At 41.8% G+C, this 19309-nt stretch overlaps 1 protein-coding gene across 1 annotated transcript in view; it reads left to right on the top strand.

Annotated features, from left to right (window-relative positions):
• The window catches only part of ENPP1 (ectonucleotide pyrophosphatase/phosphodiesterase 1), a 135692-nt gene that overhangs the window by 84796 nt on the left and 31587 nt on the right, over nucleotides 1-19309 (top strand). The window contains exons 8-13 of the mRNA XM_075597334.1: nucleotides 3531-3650; nucleotides 8124-8233; nucleotides 8806-8871; nucleotides 10758-10830; nucleotides 11924-12032; nucleotides 18807-18938. Coding sequence (XP_075453449.1) covers nucleotides 3531-3650; nucleotides 8124-8233; nucleotides 8806-8871; nucleotides 10758-10830; nucleotides 11924-12032; nucleotides 18807-18938 — 610 coding nt within the window. The remainder of the gene's footprint in view (nucleotides 1-3530; nucleotides 3651-8123; nucleotides 8234-8805; nucleotides 8872-10757; nucleotides 10831-11923; nucleotides 12033-18806; nucleotides 18939-19309) is intronic.

The raw sequence follows: 19309 nt of genomic DNA on the forward strand, positions 1-19309 counted from the left end.
TCTGTGTCGCCCCAAAGGCGGACACCTTTTGGGGCTCCCCAAGAGCATCTTCTCGCTGCACAGGGCCAGCGTCCTAAGGGTTAACATTTGTTTGTACTTTGTGGAATGTCAACCGCACCAACTGGAATGTTAATGAGCCAAGAGGACAAATAACGTTTGTAGTCGCAGCTGCATTCAATCTGAACCCCTTAAGTGTACATCTGCGTCGCCCCAAAGGTGGACAGCCTTTAGCATAGTCGAAGGACAGCCAACGGGCATGAGCTGCAAAAATTGGGTACAGGGCATAAAGGCCTGGTGAGTTTCAGATTGAAATAGAGAAGCTTTAACATCACCAAACATCAGCGAACATCCATGAACGGCAGCAAACGGCTCACACCCTTTGGCTGCCTTTTGACTGCGCTAAAGACTGTCCACCTTTGGTTAACCTCTACACTACTCCAGAGCTGCATTGGGAGCCAATAGACATACAGTATGTGTACTTTAAAAATATATCACTGCTGCAGTTTTTGAGCTCTGCCACGTAGGTCATGCACAGCTGTTTTAGGCCCACTAGACTTATATAACATTTATAGTTCTCTCTATATAGACAGATATGTCTTGGACAATGGCTCACTATACAGAGCCATGGTAACACTGAGAGCACTTGAAACTGCTGGTTTTCAAATTATATACCATACCGAGGGCCAATTGGGTGAATATAGCAGAAGTCAGCATAGGAGTGGTTAACCGTTACAGCACTCCATAGTCACATTGAGGGCTATCATACAGTTGTTCTCCCAGCACCACTGGGGACAGTGAATTACTGCTGCCGTCTTGAGCTCTACTGCGCTGGTTATGCACAGCTGATTTAGGCTCACTAGGCAAATACAGCCCACATAGAGTTACAACGAACAACATCTACAGTGTCCTATAGCCTTACCCACGATTTGTTTGATCCATATATCCCTTGATCAAAAATGTGTTTAACAATATATAACAGTGAATTAGCTAATAATAATACCAAAAAATAAAATGAAAAGTGTACCAATATTAAGATGCAAAATTAAGCTAATGTACATAAAGTGATAGATGTAATCAAAAATAGGTGTAGTGAATACATTAAAACTTCCCTTTGGGAATAAAGTAGAGCCTGCTGCTGTAGCAAAATGAAATTGCAGGGCATCCAAATCTATAGAAAAGGAAACAAAGCGCAAAGACTCTCATGGTATAGTATGTCAGTAATAAAATATATTGGGGGCAAAGATAAGGGATGCATGTACACGATCAAAGATTACTATTGCAGTGAGGTTAAAAAACATAATTGGCCAGGATCGAACCACAATTCGCTGCTCCACGATCCAGATCAGCCGGACAGTTAGTAGATAGCTGAGGACGTCACCTCTGGAAGGAGACCGTCATCTGTGGTAACCGTGTGGGTATCCCTCTCTGCGCTCAATCCTCCACGGGGGCCGCTTGCAAGTTCTCCAAAGGGAATAATTTGCTCGCTCACTCCCCGAGTAACGGAGCTGTTTCACCAGGCAGGGGGAACCTCCAAACTATCGACACGCGTCCGATGACATGCCACGGGTGACGTCAGCACCACTGGACCAGCAAATACAAAAGTGCAGGATTCCCTGACGAAGTGGTCATGCAGCCACTAAATGCGTTAGATGTATTTTTTGCTGGTTGAGACTCTGTCCAGCATTGCTACGGACTTGTTTTAGTTTCCCCCACCTTTGCAAACATTGCACTTTTGTATTTGCCGGTCCGGGGGTGCTGATGTCACCGTGACACGTAATTGGAGGCGTGTCGACAGTTTGGAGGTTCCACTTGCCCGGTGAAACAGCTCCGTTACTCGGGGAGTGAGCAAGCAAATAATTTCCCTTTGAAGGACTTGCAAGCAGTACCCATGGAGCGCAGAGAGGGATACCCACATGGCTACCACGGACGACCATCTCCTTCCAGATGGGATGTTCCCAACTATCTACTAACCATCCGGCTGATCTGGTTCGTGGAGCAGCAGATTGTGGTTCCATCCTGGCCAATTACATTTCTTAAACCCACTACATTTGTAATCTTTGTTCTTGTATGTAGCCCTGGTAAGAAATGGGGCTATAGTTCTATCCTCCTCCTGTGTGTAAACTCTGCTAAGGGCAGATTGCCAGGAGTTGATATGGGTTTCCCCCGCTTATGACACTGGGTTGTGTGAGTGAAGGTAGGTCACGTGACCCTGTGTCCAATCACGAGACGCATGGGCGGTGCCTACTGGAGGTTACATAAAGCAGTGTCACTTCCTATTTAGGGTAGAGCACAAGTGTGAAGTGTAGAGTTAGTGAGTTAGGAAGCAGAGGAGTGATCAGCTCATGAGTAGAGCTGATATAACTATAGTTAGTAAGGTGGAGCCAAATACCTCTCACCCTGCGTATGGGGTGAGGGAAGAGCTAGCCCCACTCTGGATGCCTTCGGTCCAGAGTGGCGGCAGGAACATCGCAAGGGAGAACAGTTTGTGGACTGTGCATGAACTGTACCTGACGGCTGCTGCTGCCCAAGAGAATAAAGAGATTGCTGTTTTTAAAGATAATCCTTGTGTGAGACTGGAATCTCTCATCCCTGTGGGGAATCTGTGTTGTAAGGATTCCACCCCGCATTCCTGGGGCTTACTATAGATAGAGGCGCTGCACCATTGAACCAGAACGAAGGCATCCACCCCAGTAACCTGTTCCTGTTATCCCCCATGTCATTGCGGGAGACTCAGGGCCTCCTGTTGCCAACAGGTATGCACCACACAGAGACACCTAGCCAGACCCCAGAACACCTTAGGGGACCCGATCTGCGATTGGGAGGGGGAAGAGGGGCTAGATGTACATGCATCCCATACCTTTGCACCCAATACATTTTATTACTGACACACTAGACCATGAGAGTCTCTGTGCTTTGTTTCCTTCCGCAGGTTTTACATACTAGACGACAGATACTGTCGGAAATACCTCCGTCTCATGCAGTCCACATATTGAACAACACTCAATGCGCTGATTCAGAAAAGAGCAGCATTTGACTGGCTCCTATTGAGACGGATACATTTTGGGCAATTCACTTTTACTTGTTGAAGCATCATTAGCGACACCCACTTTCAGTCACATTAAAGAGCCTTGACATTTATATATTTGAAACATTTTGTTACCAATGAAGTTGTTTTAACCACCTACACATGTCATCCACATCACAGGGAATCGAGTGCTCCTAATACAGGGACTCTGTTTCTTGGGTTTCATTATTGTCAGATGAGACATCACACTGAAGGGTGCCAAATTTGAGAAGATATAAATATTTTCCTTTGAAACAATGGTGCAATTGAAACCAGCAGGAATCTTGGGAGTGTGAATATGTAAAACTCATATCAGTTACTTTTAGGAGTTACTTATATGAATGTATGTTTATTTTGAACATAAACTGATACACTGATTTAATTCCCAGCAGTCACTGACAAATATTGCATACAGTAGGTACAGTATGAAGTACGAAATCCTGTTTATATTTTGTTCTGATTACAGGGCCTTTACCCAGAGTCCCATGGTATTATTGACAACAAAATCTATGATGTTAAGAGGAATGCACTTTTCACATTGAAAAGCGAAGAGAAGTTTAACCCTTTGTGGTATCAAGGAGAACCTGTATGTATCATTAAAAACATATTGATTTAACTTGTATAGAATCACTATTAGTATTTATTTTCATTATTTTCTAATTATCTATTGAAAAAGCATTGACACAAGTCATTTTAGTCATCTGGTCAGGTGGTGGATAGCTGTTGTTTAGGGCAGGGTCATTCAAAGTATTGAGATTCGTTACATCTGCAGGGTTTCAAAGATCAAGCTCTTAAAGAAAGTCAACTTGCAAGGTAATCTGCACCAGCATCTAACACCATATTCAAATGAACCTGAAAAAAAAAAAAGACTTACACAGGTTCCCTGTTGTAGGTCATGTATAAAATGTGGAGGACACTAAACAAATGTAATGTGCAATATGAAGATTTAGTCAAATATGCTGCTAATGATGTAAAAGGGTTTAAGGCGTGAGGATAAGGACAGGCATTAGAGTTTTAGCTGTAGAATAACAAAGGGCAGATCTTGGCAATTTTACAGAGGAAGAAGTAACACATCTCACACCTAGGCAACCTGTTTTGGCGACCGGATAGATGGTGCTTGCATTTACTGTGATGGAAAAATGGGATATTGGGATAGGTTTAGGAAGAAATATGAGGAGCTCAGCTTTAGATATACTGTATTGAGTTTGAGAAGGCTGAGCCCTATCGACAAGGATATAGCCAGGAGGCAGAGGCTTGGTAATGAGATTGCAGGTGGTTAGGGGTGGATAGATATATCTGCGTATCCTCATCTGTATAGAGGTGATACCTAAACTTAAGGATTTGATGAGGTCACCAAGGGATCATTCGTAGAGAGAAAAGGATGGGCACTAGAACAGAGATACCCCAACACACCACGGATCAACAGAAGACAAAAACAAATGATCAAAAGAGTGAAAAATACATAAAAAGGAGTGGTGGGAATGATGTGAGCAGAACCAGGATAGGACTTTATTATGTTTGCTAAGAGATTATGGATCTGAAGAGGTCAACAGAATTAAAAGCAACATGGAGATTAAGGGATTTATTCTATTTCAGCAAAGAAGCCAATGGAGCAGTTTTGGGCTGAAATTCTCAATTGAAATGATGGATTTTAAACCCAAAAGGGCCTGATCAGCCGCTTTGGCTGATATAGAATAAACCCCCAAATGGGATATGTACGGAAAAATTAACTTGGAATTTTGCTTTATTGACATCATTGGCTATTTAAGTGAGGGTGTTTTTGAAAGTAGGTGTGACAACTGCATTCATAAAGGATGAGGGTAAAGTGTCCGAGTATAGTGAGGAGTTGAGTGAGAGTGAGGACTAGGCAAGGAGAAACTGGTTTGATGTATGAGACAATTGTATTGCAGTGATGGCGCCCATAGCAGGGAAGCAAGAGGAGGCAGGGAGGTGTGGGCGAGACTAGGTGCATATGGCAATTTACAGGAATAGGAGAGATAACCAGCTGCAAGAAGGTAGTAGTGAGTAGAGATGGGTGAATTTGTATATGTAGCAGATCGTCCTGTTCCTTTGGTCCATGGATTTCAGCGGATCAATCTCAAAATACACATTTTGCGGCTTTATTATTGCGATACACTCTGTGGGTTCTGCAACCCATCGCCGGATTTGTAGAATCTAATTCGCGGATTCGGCAATCTGTTGGTGGATTTTTAAGAATCTGCCAACAAGTTGCTGAATCGGTGGATTGGATTCTACAAATCCGTCCACAGATTATATCCAATGGTGGCTTTTGATAAATCCTTGCGGATTAAAACCCACCAAATCCGTTTGCGGATTTTACACCGCAAAACGGATTTTGGGGGGGAAATTCAAGAAAATCCGTGAAACTAATTTGGGTGGATTCGCCCATCTCTAGTAGTGAGAGAGTTGGGAGAGTGTTTTTACTGAGGGTTGTAGAAGTAGCTGCAGTAAACGTATTGAGATAGTAATACAGTATACAGTACATGGGCACAGGCAAAGGTGGAAGGGGTAGAGGGAGAATATGTGGATAGAGGGAGGAGAGTTGTGGCCAAGATATGCAGAGTAGAAAAGCTTTGAAAAGAGTGAGGCAATTGCAAACAAACAGCATAGGGAGGGCATAGTGGGATGCAGCTAATACATTTACTGGAGAGTGACAAAGGTACGAGGCATGAATTACCAGCTATTACAGAACCTAAAGAGTTTGATTGATTGAAAGAAGAGTTGATGAAGGTTTGTGTAGAGTAGGCTAGAGAGAGCAGGTCAGCACTGTAGGGTACTAGTGGTGGTGTTTCTGTTTTCTATAAATTGTCAAAAAAAAAAATAGTAAGTTCTCACAGCTGCACTTACTCTACTGTAAAATGTAGCACAGCGAATATGGGCTGAAAAACAGATACTAATAAGTTAATACGTGTGAAATGGCCACGGTAAGTTGTTAGAAGTGAAAGCTTCAAGTAGAGAAAGAGTAAACATACCTGCATAAAGAAATTGTTAGTCCAAATATAGAAATTGTTAGTCCAAATATACAGTAAATATACAGCGTGTATATATGTAATGGTGTTTCCCACACCCAATCACAGATAGGGGCCATTACAGGGTGTGTGGTGCATATACCAGTGGGTAACAGGAGGGCTGAGTTGTCTGCTGATGGTAAGGGGGACACAGGAAAAGGCTATTGGGGTTTATACCCCACATATCCCTTTAGCAGTGCAGCGCCTCCATCTGCCGTAGGCTCCAGGAATTTAAGGTGATCTCCCATGGTAGAACTTATTACATCTCCCCGCAGTAAGGTCACGCACCAAGCATGAGGTATATTTCAAAACAAAATAGTTACATGGCAGTCTTCTGCCGGATACAGTCTGTCAGGTCAGCTATCACTGAAGATGGTCCCTGGACCATCACTACAGACCAAGGGGAATATTACATACCTCATTTCCACATAATATTCCAATAAAGGGTAAATCTCGTATGAGGCTAGTTTATTGGCGATTACTATATAGTAGTAAGCTCAGCCACAAAATGTGGAGTTAATCTCCTAAAATAGGGAAAATTACAGAAATGGGTAATATATTACAGCTATTTGTAAACTGCTGCAGTCGTTATAAATGCTGTAGATGCAGCTTACAGCAGTGTAGTTTGTAGTGCATGTAGGTCAATATGACCCCCAGTTAGAGCAAGTGAATAGTAAAAAATCCAGGGAGAGTATCTGGATTAGAGATAAGGTGAATAGCCAGACCACACTCTGCTTATGTTACAATAGGCAGTGTTTCCGGATACTCCCAGTATTGCAGTCAATTGCAGATACTCTCCCTGGACTTCGTCTGAGAGAAGGATACTGATTGGTGATCACTCACGTTTAGATGAACCAATCAGTATTCAACCTGCTCTGTTAATGGGCAGGGTTACAGCCACAAATCTCAGGCTATAAATCAGGGCACTCTCCTAAATTCAGAGTTCTGAATTTATATATTCACTATATTATATATTTTATTTTATATTTGTTTGTGTGTGTGTGTGTGTGTGTGTACAATATGTGTATGACGGAGTTCTAGAGAGAAATCCAGTATAAGCCCACAGGCACTTCAAAATAGGCACTTGTGAATGGGGCACAATCAGTGAAAGAAGATTTTTAAAAAAAAGCTAGTTTTCTTGAAACAATATACATGTAGATGTGCGACTGTAATGTTTGTACCATCACAAGTCAACTACGTGGACGTGGTCCATTTACAATTCCTTTGCAGAGGACTTTGGGCTGCGTACACCTTTCACCCTGTAGGCCACAGACACTGAGGCAAGATGTACAGTAGACAATGAGGGGGGTGGGGCAGAGGTCCAATAAGGAACACAATGAAAAGTCCAGTTGACTATAACCAATCTTTGTTATGTTAAAATGTTTGCCTGTTTCTATTGTGTTTTCGAACACAACACTTCCAAAGAGCCACAGCACATACCGTTCATCCTAGGGAACGGTACTCTCCATTTCAACAGAACAGAAAAACATCAGAATGTCGCACACCACAATATATCAAATCTGTTTAGTGAATGGAATATAATAAGATCACAACATGTATTAAAACATTGATCAAATGATGTTGGCGACAAGTCTCACTTGCTTTGATATCCTGCAGTGTGCGACATCCCAATGTTTTGCATTGTGATCTCACTCTAAAAGACAGAACCCATAATGTTTGCTTAACATCGTTCTCTGTCTGCAAAGCTGCACTTGCTGTATCAATCAAAAGGAATCCCACTGAAAACAATGGTATTTCTCCTGTAATAAACCAGCTTCTGTTTTTTTGCCTCAATTCTGCAGCCGTAAGACTTTGATAAATAGACTCCTTTGAGTGTTTCCTGTCAGTCACTTATGTAATAAAATAATTGTATTTAATTGTAGTTGTTATCAAACTGACTAAAGTATTGTGATGCTCCCCCCCCCTCCCCATTACGGGAGGCCTGTATTTACTTAAAAAATTAATTATGATGATGAGTTAAGAGTGCTTATAACCTCTGAAATATGTCAAATACATCTCTATATTCACAGCTGTGGCTCACTGCCATGAATCAAGGTTTAAAGACTGCAACTTTTTTCTGGCCAGGATCAGATGTTAAGATTAACGGGACCTATCCAGACATTTATAAAATATATAACAGGTAAATGTACATTATATATATATATATATATATATACTGTATGTATAGTAAGAAAGTCTTTAGATAGTACTGTATGCATTGATGTGAATACAAATTTCGGAGAGAAGTGTTGGATTAATGTTTTCCTTCTTTGGCAGGTGCCAGTAAGGGCAAAGCAGGGTTTAAGTCATGAACAGTTATTATTTATTAAAATAAAAAAATAATGCTAAACAAAATAGAAAAGTGCACATGCCCAATTTTTTTTTATATGTTTTTGTTCATTGTCATGGTGGGCTATGTAGCAAAAGTCTCTGCGCTGCAAAACTGAGAGAGAAAGGGGCATGTGAAACGTAGCTCCAGATTTACGAAGAGAAAAATCTGATTGCAGTGATTTTTTTTTGGTCTGGTGTTTGCTCACTTTTTGCAGCTGAGAGACTTTTGATTCATAACCACCATGGTGTCATCTGCTTGGTTGGGTATCTGCAGCTGCTTTGAAAATCAAACTTTTTTTTTTCTCTCCATATTTTGTCACAAACTTTTGATTTATAGTGACGTACTCTACTGTACTGTAATACACAATGTCTTTTATATAGAACAATCTCATTTGAAGAAAGAGTCCTGTCTGTTCTTCACTGGCTGCGCTTGCCAGAACATGAAAGGTAAAAAAGAAGTATTATTAGTAGGACATTGTTATTGATTTAAACTTTTTTTTTTTTTTTAATAAAAAATAAAATGTATTTATATAGATGGAAAGCAGGGGGTCTCCGGAGCTGAACACCATTAATTTTAGCTCCAGAGACACCCTGCTTCAACAGATACCTACTGAGGAAGGTGCTGCCGGTATTGTCCTCTGCAGGGATGCAGGGGGTTTATTAAGCCTCCCATGAAGTACTGGCGTCCCCTTCTCCGCTAAGTACTGTATATAAGGAAGCAGGGGGTCCCTGGAGCAGAAATGATTCATTTAAGGAGACCCTCAACTTCCCATCCACAGTATATTAAAAACAAGTGGGGGGGGGGTCCAAGTGGGACTCCTCCTTTAAGCAGAAATTTTTCACTCGTTTAATACAGTATATGATTAAAACTGTCTTATTTTGAAATTCAGTATGCAGTTTATGCTTGAGCACATACTTAGGAATGCAAATAATGTATGAAAGGTTCAAACCGTATTTTTCAACTAAATATTCAAAGCTATGTAAATGATATATCCAAATTATATTAGGCACTCGGCAGGGCCAATACACTCTCTCTACCTCCCTCACTGACACTCTCTCTCCCCCCTCCCTTACTGACACTCTCTCTTCCCCCCGACACTCTCTCTACCTCCCTCACTGACACTCTCTCTCCCCCTCCCTTACTGACACTCTCTCTGCCCCCCGACATTCTCTCTCCCTCCACTGACACTCTCTCCTCCATACGCGCACAGTTGACCGTCCCCTAGCTTGAGTTTCCGTCCTGCAACTCTTATCCCATGCTGCAACCAGTCTGTTGTGCAGGTGTAATAATATATCTCAAAAAAGCTCCAAATGCTCATAACAACTATATTTTGTGAAGAGCTCTCATATTGATCCATTAAAAAGCAGCCGAAAACCTGCAATTAACTTTTACAAGCAATGTATTGCTCCTAAATTTGCATTACGCTTTCGCCCCAGTCACTGCGTGCACGTGTGGCATAGCGCCTGGCAGCGCGTGCACCAGTTTCAGCTGCAATCTGAACTCTAGGTCACGCGATGGAACGCACATCTTGGCAAGAAGACGGTGGCCAAGCAATGGCCAAGTCAAAATACAAATTCCTTGTCTTTTGGAAAGGTGGTCGCGCCGTCGCGCTTTGTGCGCGCTCACACACACGCCGACATAGAGGGTCGTACTCTGTGTGCACCGCACACGCCGTCACGCTCGTTGCAGTGGCCAGCGGGACAAAGCCTTAGTAGTTCATATAGGCTTCTCCAACAGTACTAAGCAAAATTATTTTTGAAGTGTGAGTTAGGTTTTTGTTGTTTAAATAAGTAAATAAATATTATCATTATTTACTAATTAACGATACCTCTATATCATACAGTGGTCTCTGCATCAATGCCAAGAAAAGTGTTTGGCGCACAGCAATTTTATTTTATTTTTTAGCTTGTAGCTGCATCAAAAGCATGAAGTCTGTTAATCTTGTTTCTTTCAATGGAATTGGATATGTAGCAAGATGTGATATTTATGCAACCTTAAAGTCAATTTGTTTCAGAATGTCGGCAAAAGGACAGCACAATGATAGAAATATATGCATAATAATCACACTATAATATGTACTGCTCCCTAACTCATCTGTCGCATTGTACAGAACACAAGTTGTGCTCTGTCTGGATCAAAGCTGTGCACAATAATTAGACACATTGATGCCAAGAGACGCAAGGGGAAAAAAATCGTCATTCCAGTTTCGGATTGATGCCCCAATCGCCTTGAAACATAGAACATCTTAATATTACACCTTGATTTCAGATTGTGTACTATGTTAATACATAATTATTGACAAGTGTGTCATTCTTGGTACTGTTTGATTTAGACCACACTTCTACACTCTGTATTTAGAAGAACCCGATTCCTCAGGACACATGTTTGGCCCAGTCAGCAGTGCAGTAAGTAGTTCTATTTCTGTAAATACATCTATAGTGATTGAACACTAATGTAATAAGGAAAGAGAAATTGTAAAGAGTAGCCTGAGATGCCATAGCTTTAAAGTTTAAACAGGAAAGTATTATAATGTAATGTTTTCTTATAGAGCACTGCAGTATACAAGTGCTATAAAGGTGGATGTTTCTACACCATTGAGTTTTCAATCTAATGTTTTGGATGCCATAGGCACAGAGAGATAAAGTGGTATATGTAGCAAGGCAAATATAATGCAATTCTATGGCAATTTTTTTTTTTAATGAATACTATTTTTTTTCTTTGATGCATCTACTACAATTGTTTTTCCCTAGAAGTGCACAATATTTGCACTGATACCCCAAAGGGACTTGCCCAAGGTAACACAGGGGTTCTTACTGGGTTTACTTGCTTCACAGGCAGTGATGTTAGACATGTATAATTACTATTTCAACCTACATGGCTAATTTCTATACCTAGGAGTGCAAAGGGTTATGAAACAAGTCAAGTGTGAGAAACGATGATATGATCTGAAACGTATTACAGTATACTACAACTGCACATTGAGAGCACACAGACCTGAATGCTCTCGTAGCATCCCACATGTTTGACTCTTGTGTATGTTGTTGCTCTATTAAAGATTAGTGCTTTGGGTCGAATAAAAATATATAGAAAAAAATCGAATTGCTGTAACTAATAACCATTAAAATGATCATGGTCTGAATATCATCACTGCATTACTCCACCTCCTTATATTTCAACATTTCACTTTTTATCATACCTATTGTAAATCCAATTAATTCCATTACCACTTAGAAAACATAGGTAGAGTGTGTATGTGTATATGTGTATATATATATATATATCTATATATATATATATAGATATCTATATATATCTATATATATATATATATATATATATATAATGTGTGTGTTACAACTACCTTCAAAAAGGTGCTAAAAATCTGTATGAAATGATCATATATACACTATTACATTGATATGGATCTACTTTTTTTAATCGTGCGATTTATATAAGCACAGCGCATTAATACAGATATTATATATTGTCACTTCACAGGTGATTAAAGCATTGATGAATGTAGACAGGATAGTTGGAATGTTGATGGATGGCCTGAAGCAGATGCAATTAGACACATGTCTTAACCTTCTTCTCATATCAGATCATGGTATGTATACATGTATTTGAATAAATACCAACCATGGGTCAGTTCTGACTAATTGAGAAATACACATAGGGACATATTTACAAAGAATTGCTACTTAATGAGACACCTTTCAGTTGAAAGACACCTTAGAGTCCTATTCAAGGGAATGGGCCGTACTTCTAATAATAATAACTTTATTTCATGTACTGTAGCACTTTTCTCCCAATGAGACTCAAAGTGCTTCACAATTACAGTTTAGTGAGCAGTACCACAGATCATAGGAATTTTACAGACACAGTCCCTGCCCAGATGAGCTTACAATCTATTTTATATGTATTGGGGAGGTGGACATAAAGTGACTTACCCAAGGTCACAAGGAGCTGACACCAGTATTTGAACAAGGATCCCCTAATTCAAACTCAATGTCATTGTTTACAGAGTCAGTGTCTTTACTCATTGAGCCACTCCTTCTCCCTAAACAGTGTTATGCTTTAAAATACACTCCATGCTAGAAGATAAGGCTGAGTCCCCGCTGGCACTGACCGCGCTCATGCTTCAGAGTGGTGACGTCACCAACTCTTCAGGCATGAGCGTTCTGCTGTCTGCAACAATTTTAGAGCAGGAGCTGGGGAAGTTTGGGGGGGGGGGGGGGGGCAGGCTAGCTAATACACTGAGGCAGCATGTGTATTAAATTGTTTCATATTTTGATATTCTGATATATATATCAAAAATGGTGAAATCAATTATGATGCAATAATAAAAATGTATAGAGACGAAAGTCTACATGGCTTTGGGACTGCATCTTTTAAGTTGCAAACATACCCCAAATCTGTGGTCCCCTGACAGCTGGAGAACCCCTGGTTCCAAGGATATTTGAGTTTGTTTTGTTCTGATGTTGGATGGTTGCAGCTAAAGATGGGCGAGACTGTAAAAATGAGAGAGAGCGAGAGAGAGAGAGACATATGTGCAGAGAAAGAGGCACACCTGTGATACCTGGCTGGTAGATATGCAAAGTATATTTAAAGTACATAAGTTTTATAAGTAGAGATGGGCAAGGCTGTCAAGTTAAGCTTCCGAAATTCTGTTCTGCACATGCATTTCATACTTCAAGATCCAGGTGGATTCTTTCAAGTTTGCCATTGACTGCAATCTGGACAGATTTTTTTAGAATCTGCAGAGGGATTCTTAGGGAACAACAGAGACCTTTCTAATTATATTAGCAGTTGCCAGTTGTATATATATCCCCTCAAACATCCCTTCAAATAAATGAGGGAGACATTCATGTTTTGTAAAAGGAGCACACCTGAGAGATAGCTAATATCTAGTTAAAGTATATTTAAATGAGTTCTGTTCCACACTTTCTAAAAGGCTTACCATGCCAACTATCTATGTAGAGTTGATAATAAGCCTAAGGCACCAACCGAATCTGGTAGCTCCTTGCTACATTCACTCCCAGATATTTCATGTACAGTATGAGGAGTTCCACCTATAGCTTTAATTGAGCTTAAGCAACTTTACTTCTAAGTCACTTAGATTTAAAATTTAGAGCTTCTGATTTGTCGCTGTTGATTTTGTAACCAGAAATTTTCCCAAAGTCCAACAATTGCCTTTGAAGGTAGGAAGGGAAGTCTGGGGATGAGATAATGTTAGAATAACATCGTCAGCGAATAGGGACATTTTATAATTTGTTGGTCCAATTACTATCCCTCGGATATTTTGATTTCCTCGAATTTTAGACATCAAAGGTTCAATGGTTAAGGCAAAGAGTAGGGGGGACAAAGGGCATCCTTGTCTCATCCCATTTTTAATATTAAACCTCTCGCCTAGTACACCTGGAAGTCTGACCACAGCGGATGGATTACGGTAGAGAGCTCTAACCGCCTCTAGAAATAATTCATTAAAACCAAATTTCCTCAAAGTATGGTCAAGGAACAACCAATCTATACGGTCAAACGCCTTCTCTGCGTCTAAACTTAACAGAACAGCCTTGGTATCGGTGAGATGAACATGCTCTATAATATTAATTATCTTCCGGGTGTTGCCTGACGCTTGCCGACCCGCGACAAATCCAACCTGGTCAATATTGATTAACCTGGGGAGTATGGGGTTCAACCTATTCGCCAAAATTTTGCTGTACAATTTGAGGTCATTATTTTGGAGGGAAATTGGGAGGTAGCTCCCGCAAATCATCGGGTCTACCTTCCTTATGAATAATCGCAAGATTTGCTAGAGACATTGAGGCTGGGATCTGACTCCCCTCTAGGAAAGAGTTAAACAAACTCAACAGGTGGGTAGACAGGATCGGCAGAAACCTTTTATAGTAAACATTCCGGACCAGGTGTTTTCAAAAATTTTTGTGATTTCACCGCCTCTTACAGTTCTTCCTTCGTTATTTTAACATTTAGTAGTAGGTTTTCATCCTCACTAAGTGAGGGAAGGTGGCAGCTGTCTAAATATTCAGAGATTAGTTCTGTTGCAGTGGGGCCTAAGCTTTCATTCTGGGTTCTCAGATTATATAGTTTGTTGTAAAACTTAGTAAATTCTTCTGAGATTTTTTTTTCATTGTACTGGACCTCTCCAGTCCTATTTTTGATCGCCGTAATCTGGGATCTTGTTTGTATTCCTCTTAACTTACTCGCAAGAAGTCTGTCGGCCTTATTTCCCTTATCATAATATTTCTGGTTTGTCCATCTAAGGGCCTTTTCTACATCTTCCATCTGAGCTTGTTTTAGCTCATTTCTAGCCTCGGATAAGATTTGATAAAATTTTTTTGAGGGGTTTGCTTTATGTTGTGACTCCAATTGAATAATTTTATCTGTCAGGTCTTTAACTAATTTTAGTTTGGTCTTTTTATTGTGAGATGCAATCGAGATGAGGTTGCCTCTAATTGCAGCTTTATGAGCTTCCCACAGAATCGCTGGAAACACGACTGAACCCACGTTTAAAGATAAATACTCTATTAACGCTTTTTTAACCTTTCTTTCTATTTCTGGATGATTCAGTAATGAATCGTTTAACCTCCAGGTATATGATTTGGTTTTTACAAATGGCACCGAAAGGGTTAATTTAATAGGTGCATGATCCGACCAGTTGATTGGCCCCATATCCGAATCTAAAGAGGCCTCCAGAACATTCTTGGTCACCATGAAATAGTCTATACGAGAATAGGACTGGTGAGGGGTGGAGTAGAAAGTTAAATCTTTTTGACCCTGATGTTGGGCTCTCCAAACGTCTATTAATGAAAATTCTTTAACTCATTTAGTCTTTTCCCCGTGCGTAGGGAGGAGTCAGAGTGAAGGCGCCCTACTGGAAGCGATTTGTCTTCAGCAGGGTTGAAAACCATATTTAGGTCCCCACCTATTATTAGTGAGGATAAATATGTGGGTTCAATTTCCTCCATGACCGATTTTATAAAATCTAATTGATTCTCATTAGGCGCATATAGGTTGACCAGGGCGATTGCTAACCCCGCTAGGGAGCCATATACCACTAGAAATCTACCATCTGGGTCCATAACCTAGCGCCTTATGTATACCCTTATTAGACTCTCACCCGTCGGGGCGAGGATGGGAGAGGAGGAGGAGGGGGGGAGGAAAGGGGGGAGGTAGAGGGGGGGGGAGAAGGGGGAGGTTGGGGGGGAGAGGGGAGATGGTGGGGGGGGAGAGGGGAAAGGGGGGAGGTGGGGGGAGAGGGGGGTGAGGTGGGCGTGAGGTAAATGGAAGGGGGGAGGGTAGAAAACCTTAAGTTATATTTCAATCCTCGAATTCCCGAACAATATACCACATATAGGTCAAAACCCAACATTCCTTAATTATAACATAAATCTTTAAACAACCAGGCATTGACATTTGTAATAAAGTATTGGCTGTGCTGGCCAGGTCTTATGAGAAAAACCAGGGGGGGGGAAGAGTATGGAGGGGGGGATCTTAATAATTAAAACAGAGCAAACAACATCACGAAAAACGTCCGGTAACAGTGAAAGCAGGATTTTAATGGAACATTTCGTTCCTTAGATGCGTCTCTGGATTTGGCTCTGACCTGTCGGGGTGAGGGTGGGAGAGGAGGAGGGGGGGGGGGACAGGAGGAGGGGGGGGGGAAAGGAGGAGGGGGGTGAAGGGATGGGGGGGGTGAAGGGGTGGGGGTGGAGAAGGGGGGGGGGTAGGGAGAAATATTTAAACAAAAACTCAGCAATGCTATCTGAAATATAAGCTAACATTAAACCATTTTAAGCACCAGTTAGTGTCTGAGACAAGAGACCCAAAGTCCGGTCACATTTGTTCAGCTGGGACTAAAACCAAAACGGAGGAGCTTCCTCTCCTCCTTGTCTACCCTCCCCTTGGGGGGGGGGGGAGGAGGGGCTCTCACACAATGCTTTACTCACTGTTTACCGTCCTACACCCGCTGGGGCTAGAGTCCCGGTTTCTCTTCCTCTCCTGCATATATCTGCTGGGCCGATGGTCCATTATTTTGAGCTGACCAACAATAGAGAGCGAACATAGAGCGAGCATAGCGCCTGCAGTCGCGGGCAGGTTTTCCCATGGGCGCAGGGGACCTGGCGGGGAGCTTTACTCCTCAGAGGCTACAACATTACTGCAGGAGCGGAGTGCAGCACTCGAGATCTGAACTTCTCGGGTGAGTCAACCACCAAACCCCCCTCCCCTCAGCCCCACAAAACAGGCAAGCAACAAGCTTGAGAAACATAGCGACCTAACGGATCATAGCAAACAGTGGGGGAAGCATCCAAATTCTTCAACCGGTGAGCTGCTTCATAAAAATCCCCCCGACAGATGATCATCGCGGGTGACCGCGAGCCAAGGAGGATTCTCTGGAGCATAGCCGGAAAAGGGCTTCTGTTCTTCTGAAGGGGATTAAGCCTCAACCGGGGACTGGAAGGTAGGTGGAATTCCATTTTTCCAGGTGGGATCTTTAACCAGGTTTAGATGGGGTGCCTCACTCACCTCACTTTTTCTTGTCTTGCTGAGCTGCCGCTCTGGCTGGGATGCGGCTCGGGCTTTCGCCATTCCTCTCCGTTCCTCACGGTGAGCGGGCAGGGGTCCATGATGGGCGTCAGACCCAAAGCTTGGGCATAGGGAGCCATATCTTCTGGGTACTTAAGGGTCAGGAATTTCCCATTTCTAAGCACCACAAGCATAAAAGGAAAGCCCCATTGGTACTTGATGCCTTTTTCCCGGAGTAAGTTGGTAAGTGGCTTTAGTTCTCTTCTATGGTTAATTGTAGCTTTGGCTAAATCATTGTACATTTGGAGAGGTTCATTCCTGAACAAGATCTTATCTTTGTCTCGGCATGCCGTTATAATTTTGTCCTTGACCGAGTAGCTATGTAATTTTATTATGATATCTCTTCTCCGACTAGGATCATCCGACTTGGGCCCCAATGCTCGGTGTGCTCGATCTATTTCTAGATCTCTTTCGGTCAGGTCTCCGCATATATCATTGAATAAATCTGTTAGGTAGGCGCGTATGTGTTCTTGAAGGATCGTCTCAGGAACATTTCTCACCCAAAAATTCTGGCGCCTCTCTCTGTTTTCCTGTTCCTCCATTCCTTCCTTCAGTAAGGTAATTTCCTCCCCTAGGTGACTTATCTCCTCTTCAGCCTCCGCCTGTCTGTGATGGGCCTCATCCAATTTGTTCTCGAGAGTCGTTGTCCTCTCAGCAAGTCCCGCAATTTCTTGTCTGATATCGTTTGCGGCAGCCTGGAAACCGGAGTGTAGCTTTGCTGACATGGTTGATAGCATGTCTTCCAAGTGCTCCCTTGTCAGAGGAGTTTCTGTGGAGGGCAGCTCGTTTGCCTTCTGTTGAGCCTTTCTTCCCATTTTCCCCGCTGCGCCTCGTGGTCCGGCGCCATTTTGAGACTCCATGTTGGCAACAGAAGGGCTCTGAGACGGGGAAAAGTACTTCTTAACTCCCTGTGCCGTCGCCTTGCGCTGTTTCGACATAACAGCCTTAGTTAGGCACTCGGTGGGACTGGGTCAGGTGTTCCAAATTGGCAGGAAAGGTGAGTTATAAAGGTTTTATGCTTGCGGGTCTGAGGAGCTCCTCACCTACCCGACCATTCCGTGTGACGTCACCGGAAGCCCCTCCTTTCTCATTCTTTTTAATTGTATATGAATTAAAATGTACTTTGTCCAGGTCATTATACTAAGGGGTATTTTATCTACTTGGAGTATTTAGGAGTACACCTCATCTAAAGGATCGCCTTTTTTCTCTCCATATTCTAATAGAGATGAAATCAAACATGTTTTCTGACACACAATTAAAAACAAGGTGAAGTGTGGGAATTGATTATGCTAATGACTATGCAAAGTACATTTAAATATCTCCCAGCCAGGTACCTCAGCTGTGCTCCTTTTTCAGCACAGGCATGTCTCCCTAATTTATTTAGAATGACGTTTGAGGGGATACATATACAACTGGCAACTGCTAATAAAATTAGAAGTGTGTCTGTGTCTTTTTGAAAATCCACAAACAAATGCTGAATCCGTTTGCGGATTGTCACAAATTTGTCCGGGAACAGATTGTTCTTTACCTCTGAAAGAAAAAAAAATGACTAAATTGCGGGTTGCTCTTTTGGAGAGTGATTCATGGAAATCTGCGGATCAAAGGAACCCACCTATCGGTGTCAGATCCAAAGCCACAAAATAAATTTGCTGATCTCTATTTGCAGCTTTCCATTGGCCTCTGCGGGTGAGTCTGACAACTGCCATTGTGTGTCCTTTTTTTGCCCGGTGCCTTCAGCACAGGAACCTGGGGTCAACTCCACATTACTATTTTTCAGGAATGGAGGAAGCGAACTGTAAAAATGCAGAATATTTGACTTCGTATCTCAACCCGTCTGAAGATTACATAGTGATATCTGGCCCAGCAGCACGTTTAAGGCCCAGTAAAGTGCCAGATGAGTATTTCTCTTGTATGTATTTAACACATTAATTATTGTTCTTATCAAGACTGAAAACTTTACCCCCCCCCCCTAAAAAAAACTATGTGTTCTTCCGAGTTGGCCTACAGTATGTCATTATGTATGTTGTCATGTTTTTTAAATTTGTGATGGGAACATTCTAATACATCAATGACAAAATATTTTCCTTATTTTAAGGCCTTTTCTTTACAAAGTTCAAACACATACAATACTCTTAGTAATCGGTTAATACCTTCATTATATGCTTTTATATTGCACCATTAACTGCATATATGACATTCATGGGTACCTGTAACAGTAAATAAGTAGTACAGCTGAAGCCCGTTATAACGCGGTCCTTGAGGTCCACAGAATGAGACTGC

This window comes from Ascaphus truei, chromosome 4, assembly GCF_040206685.1.
Source record: "Ascaphus truei isolate aAscTru1 chromosome 4, aAscTru1.hap1, whole genome shotgun sequence".
Taxonomy (NCBI): domain Eukaryota; kingdom Metazoa; phylum Chordata; class Amphibia; order Anura; family Ascaphidae; genus Ascaphus; species Ascaphus truei.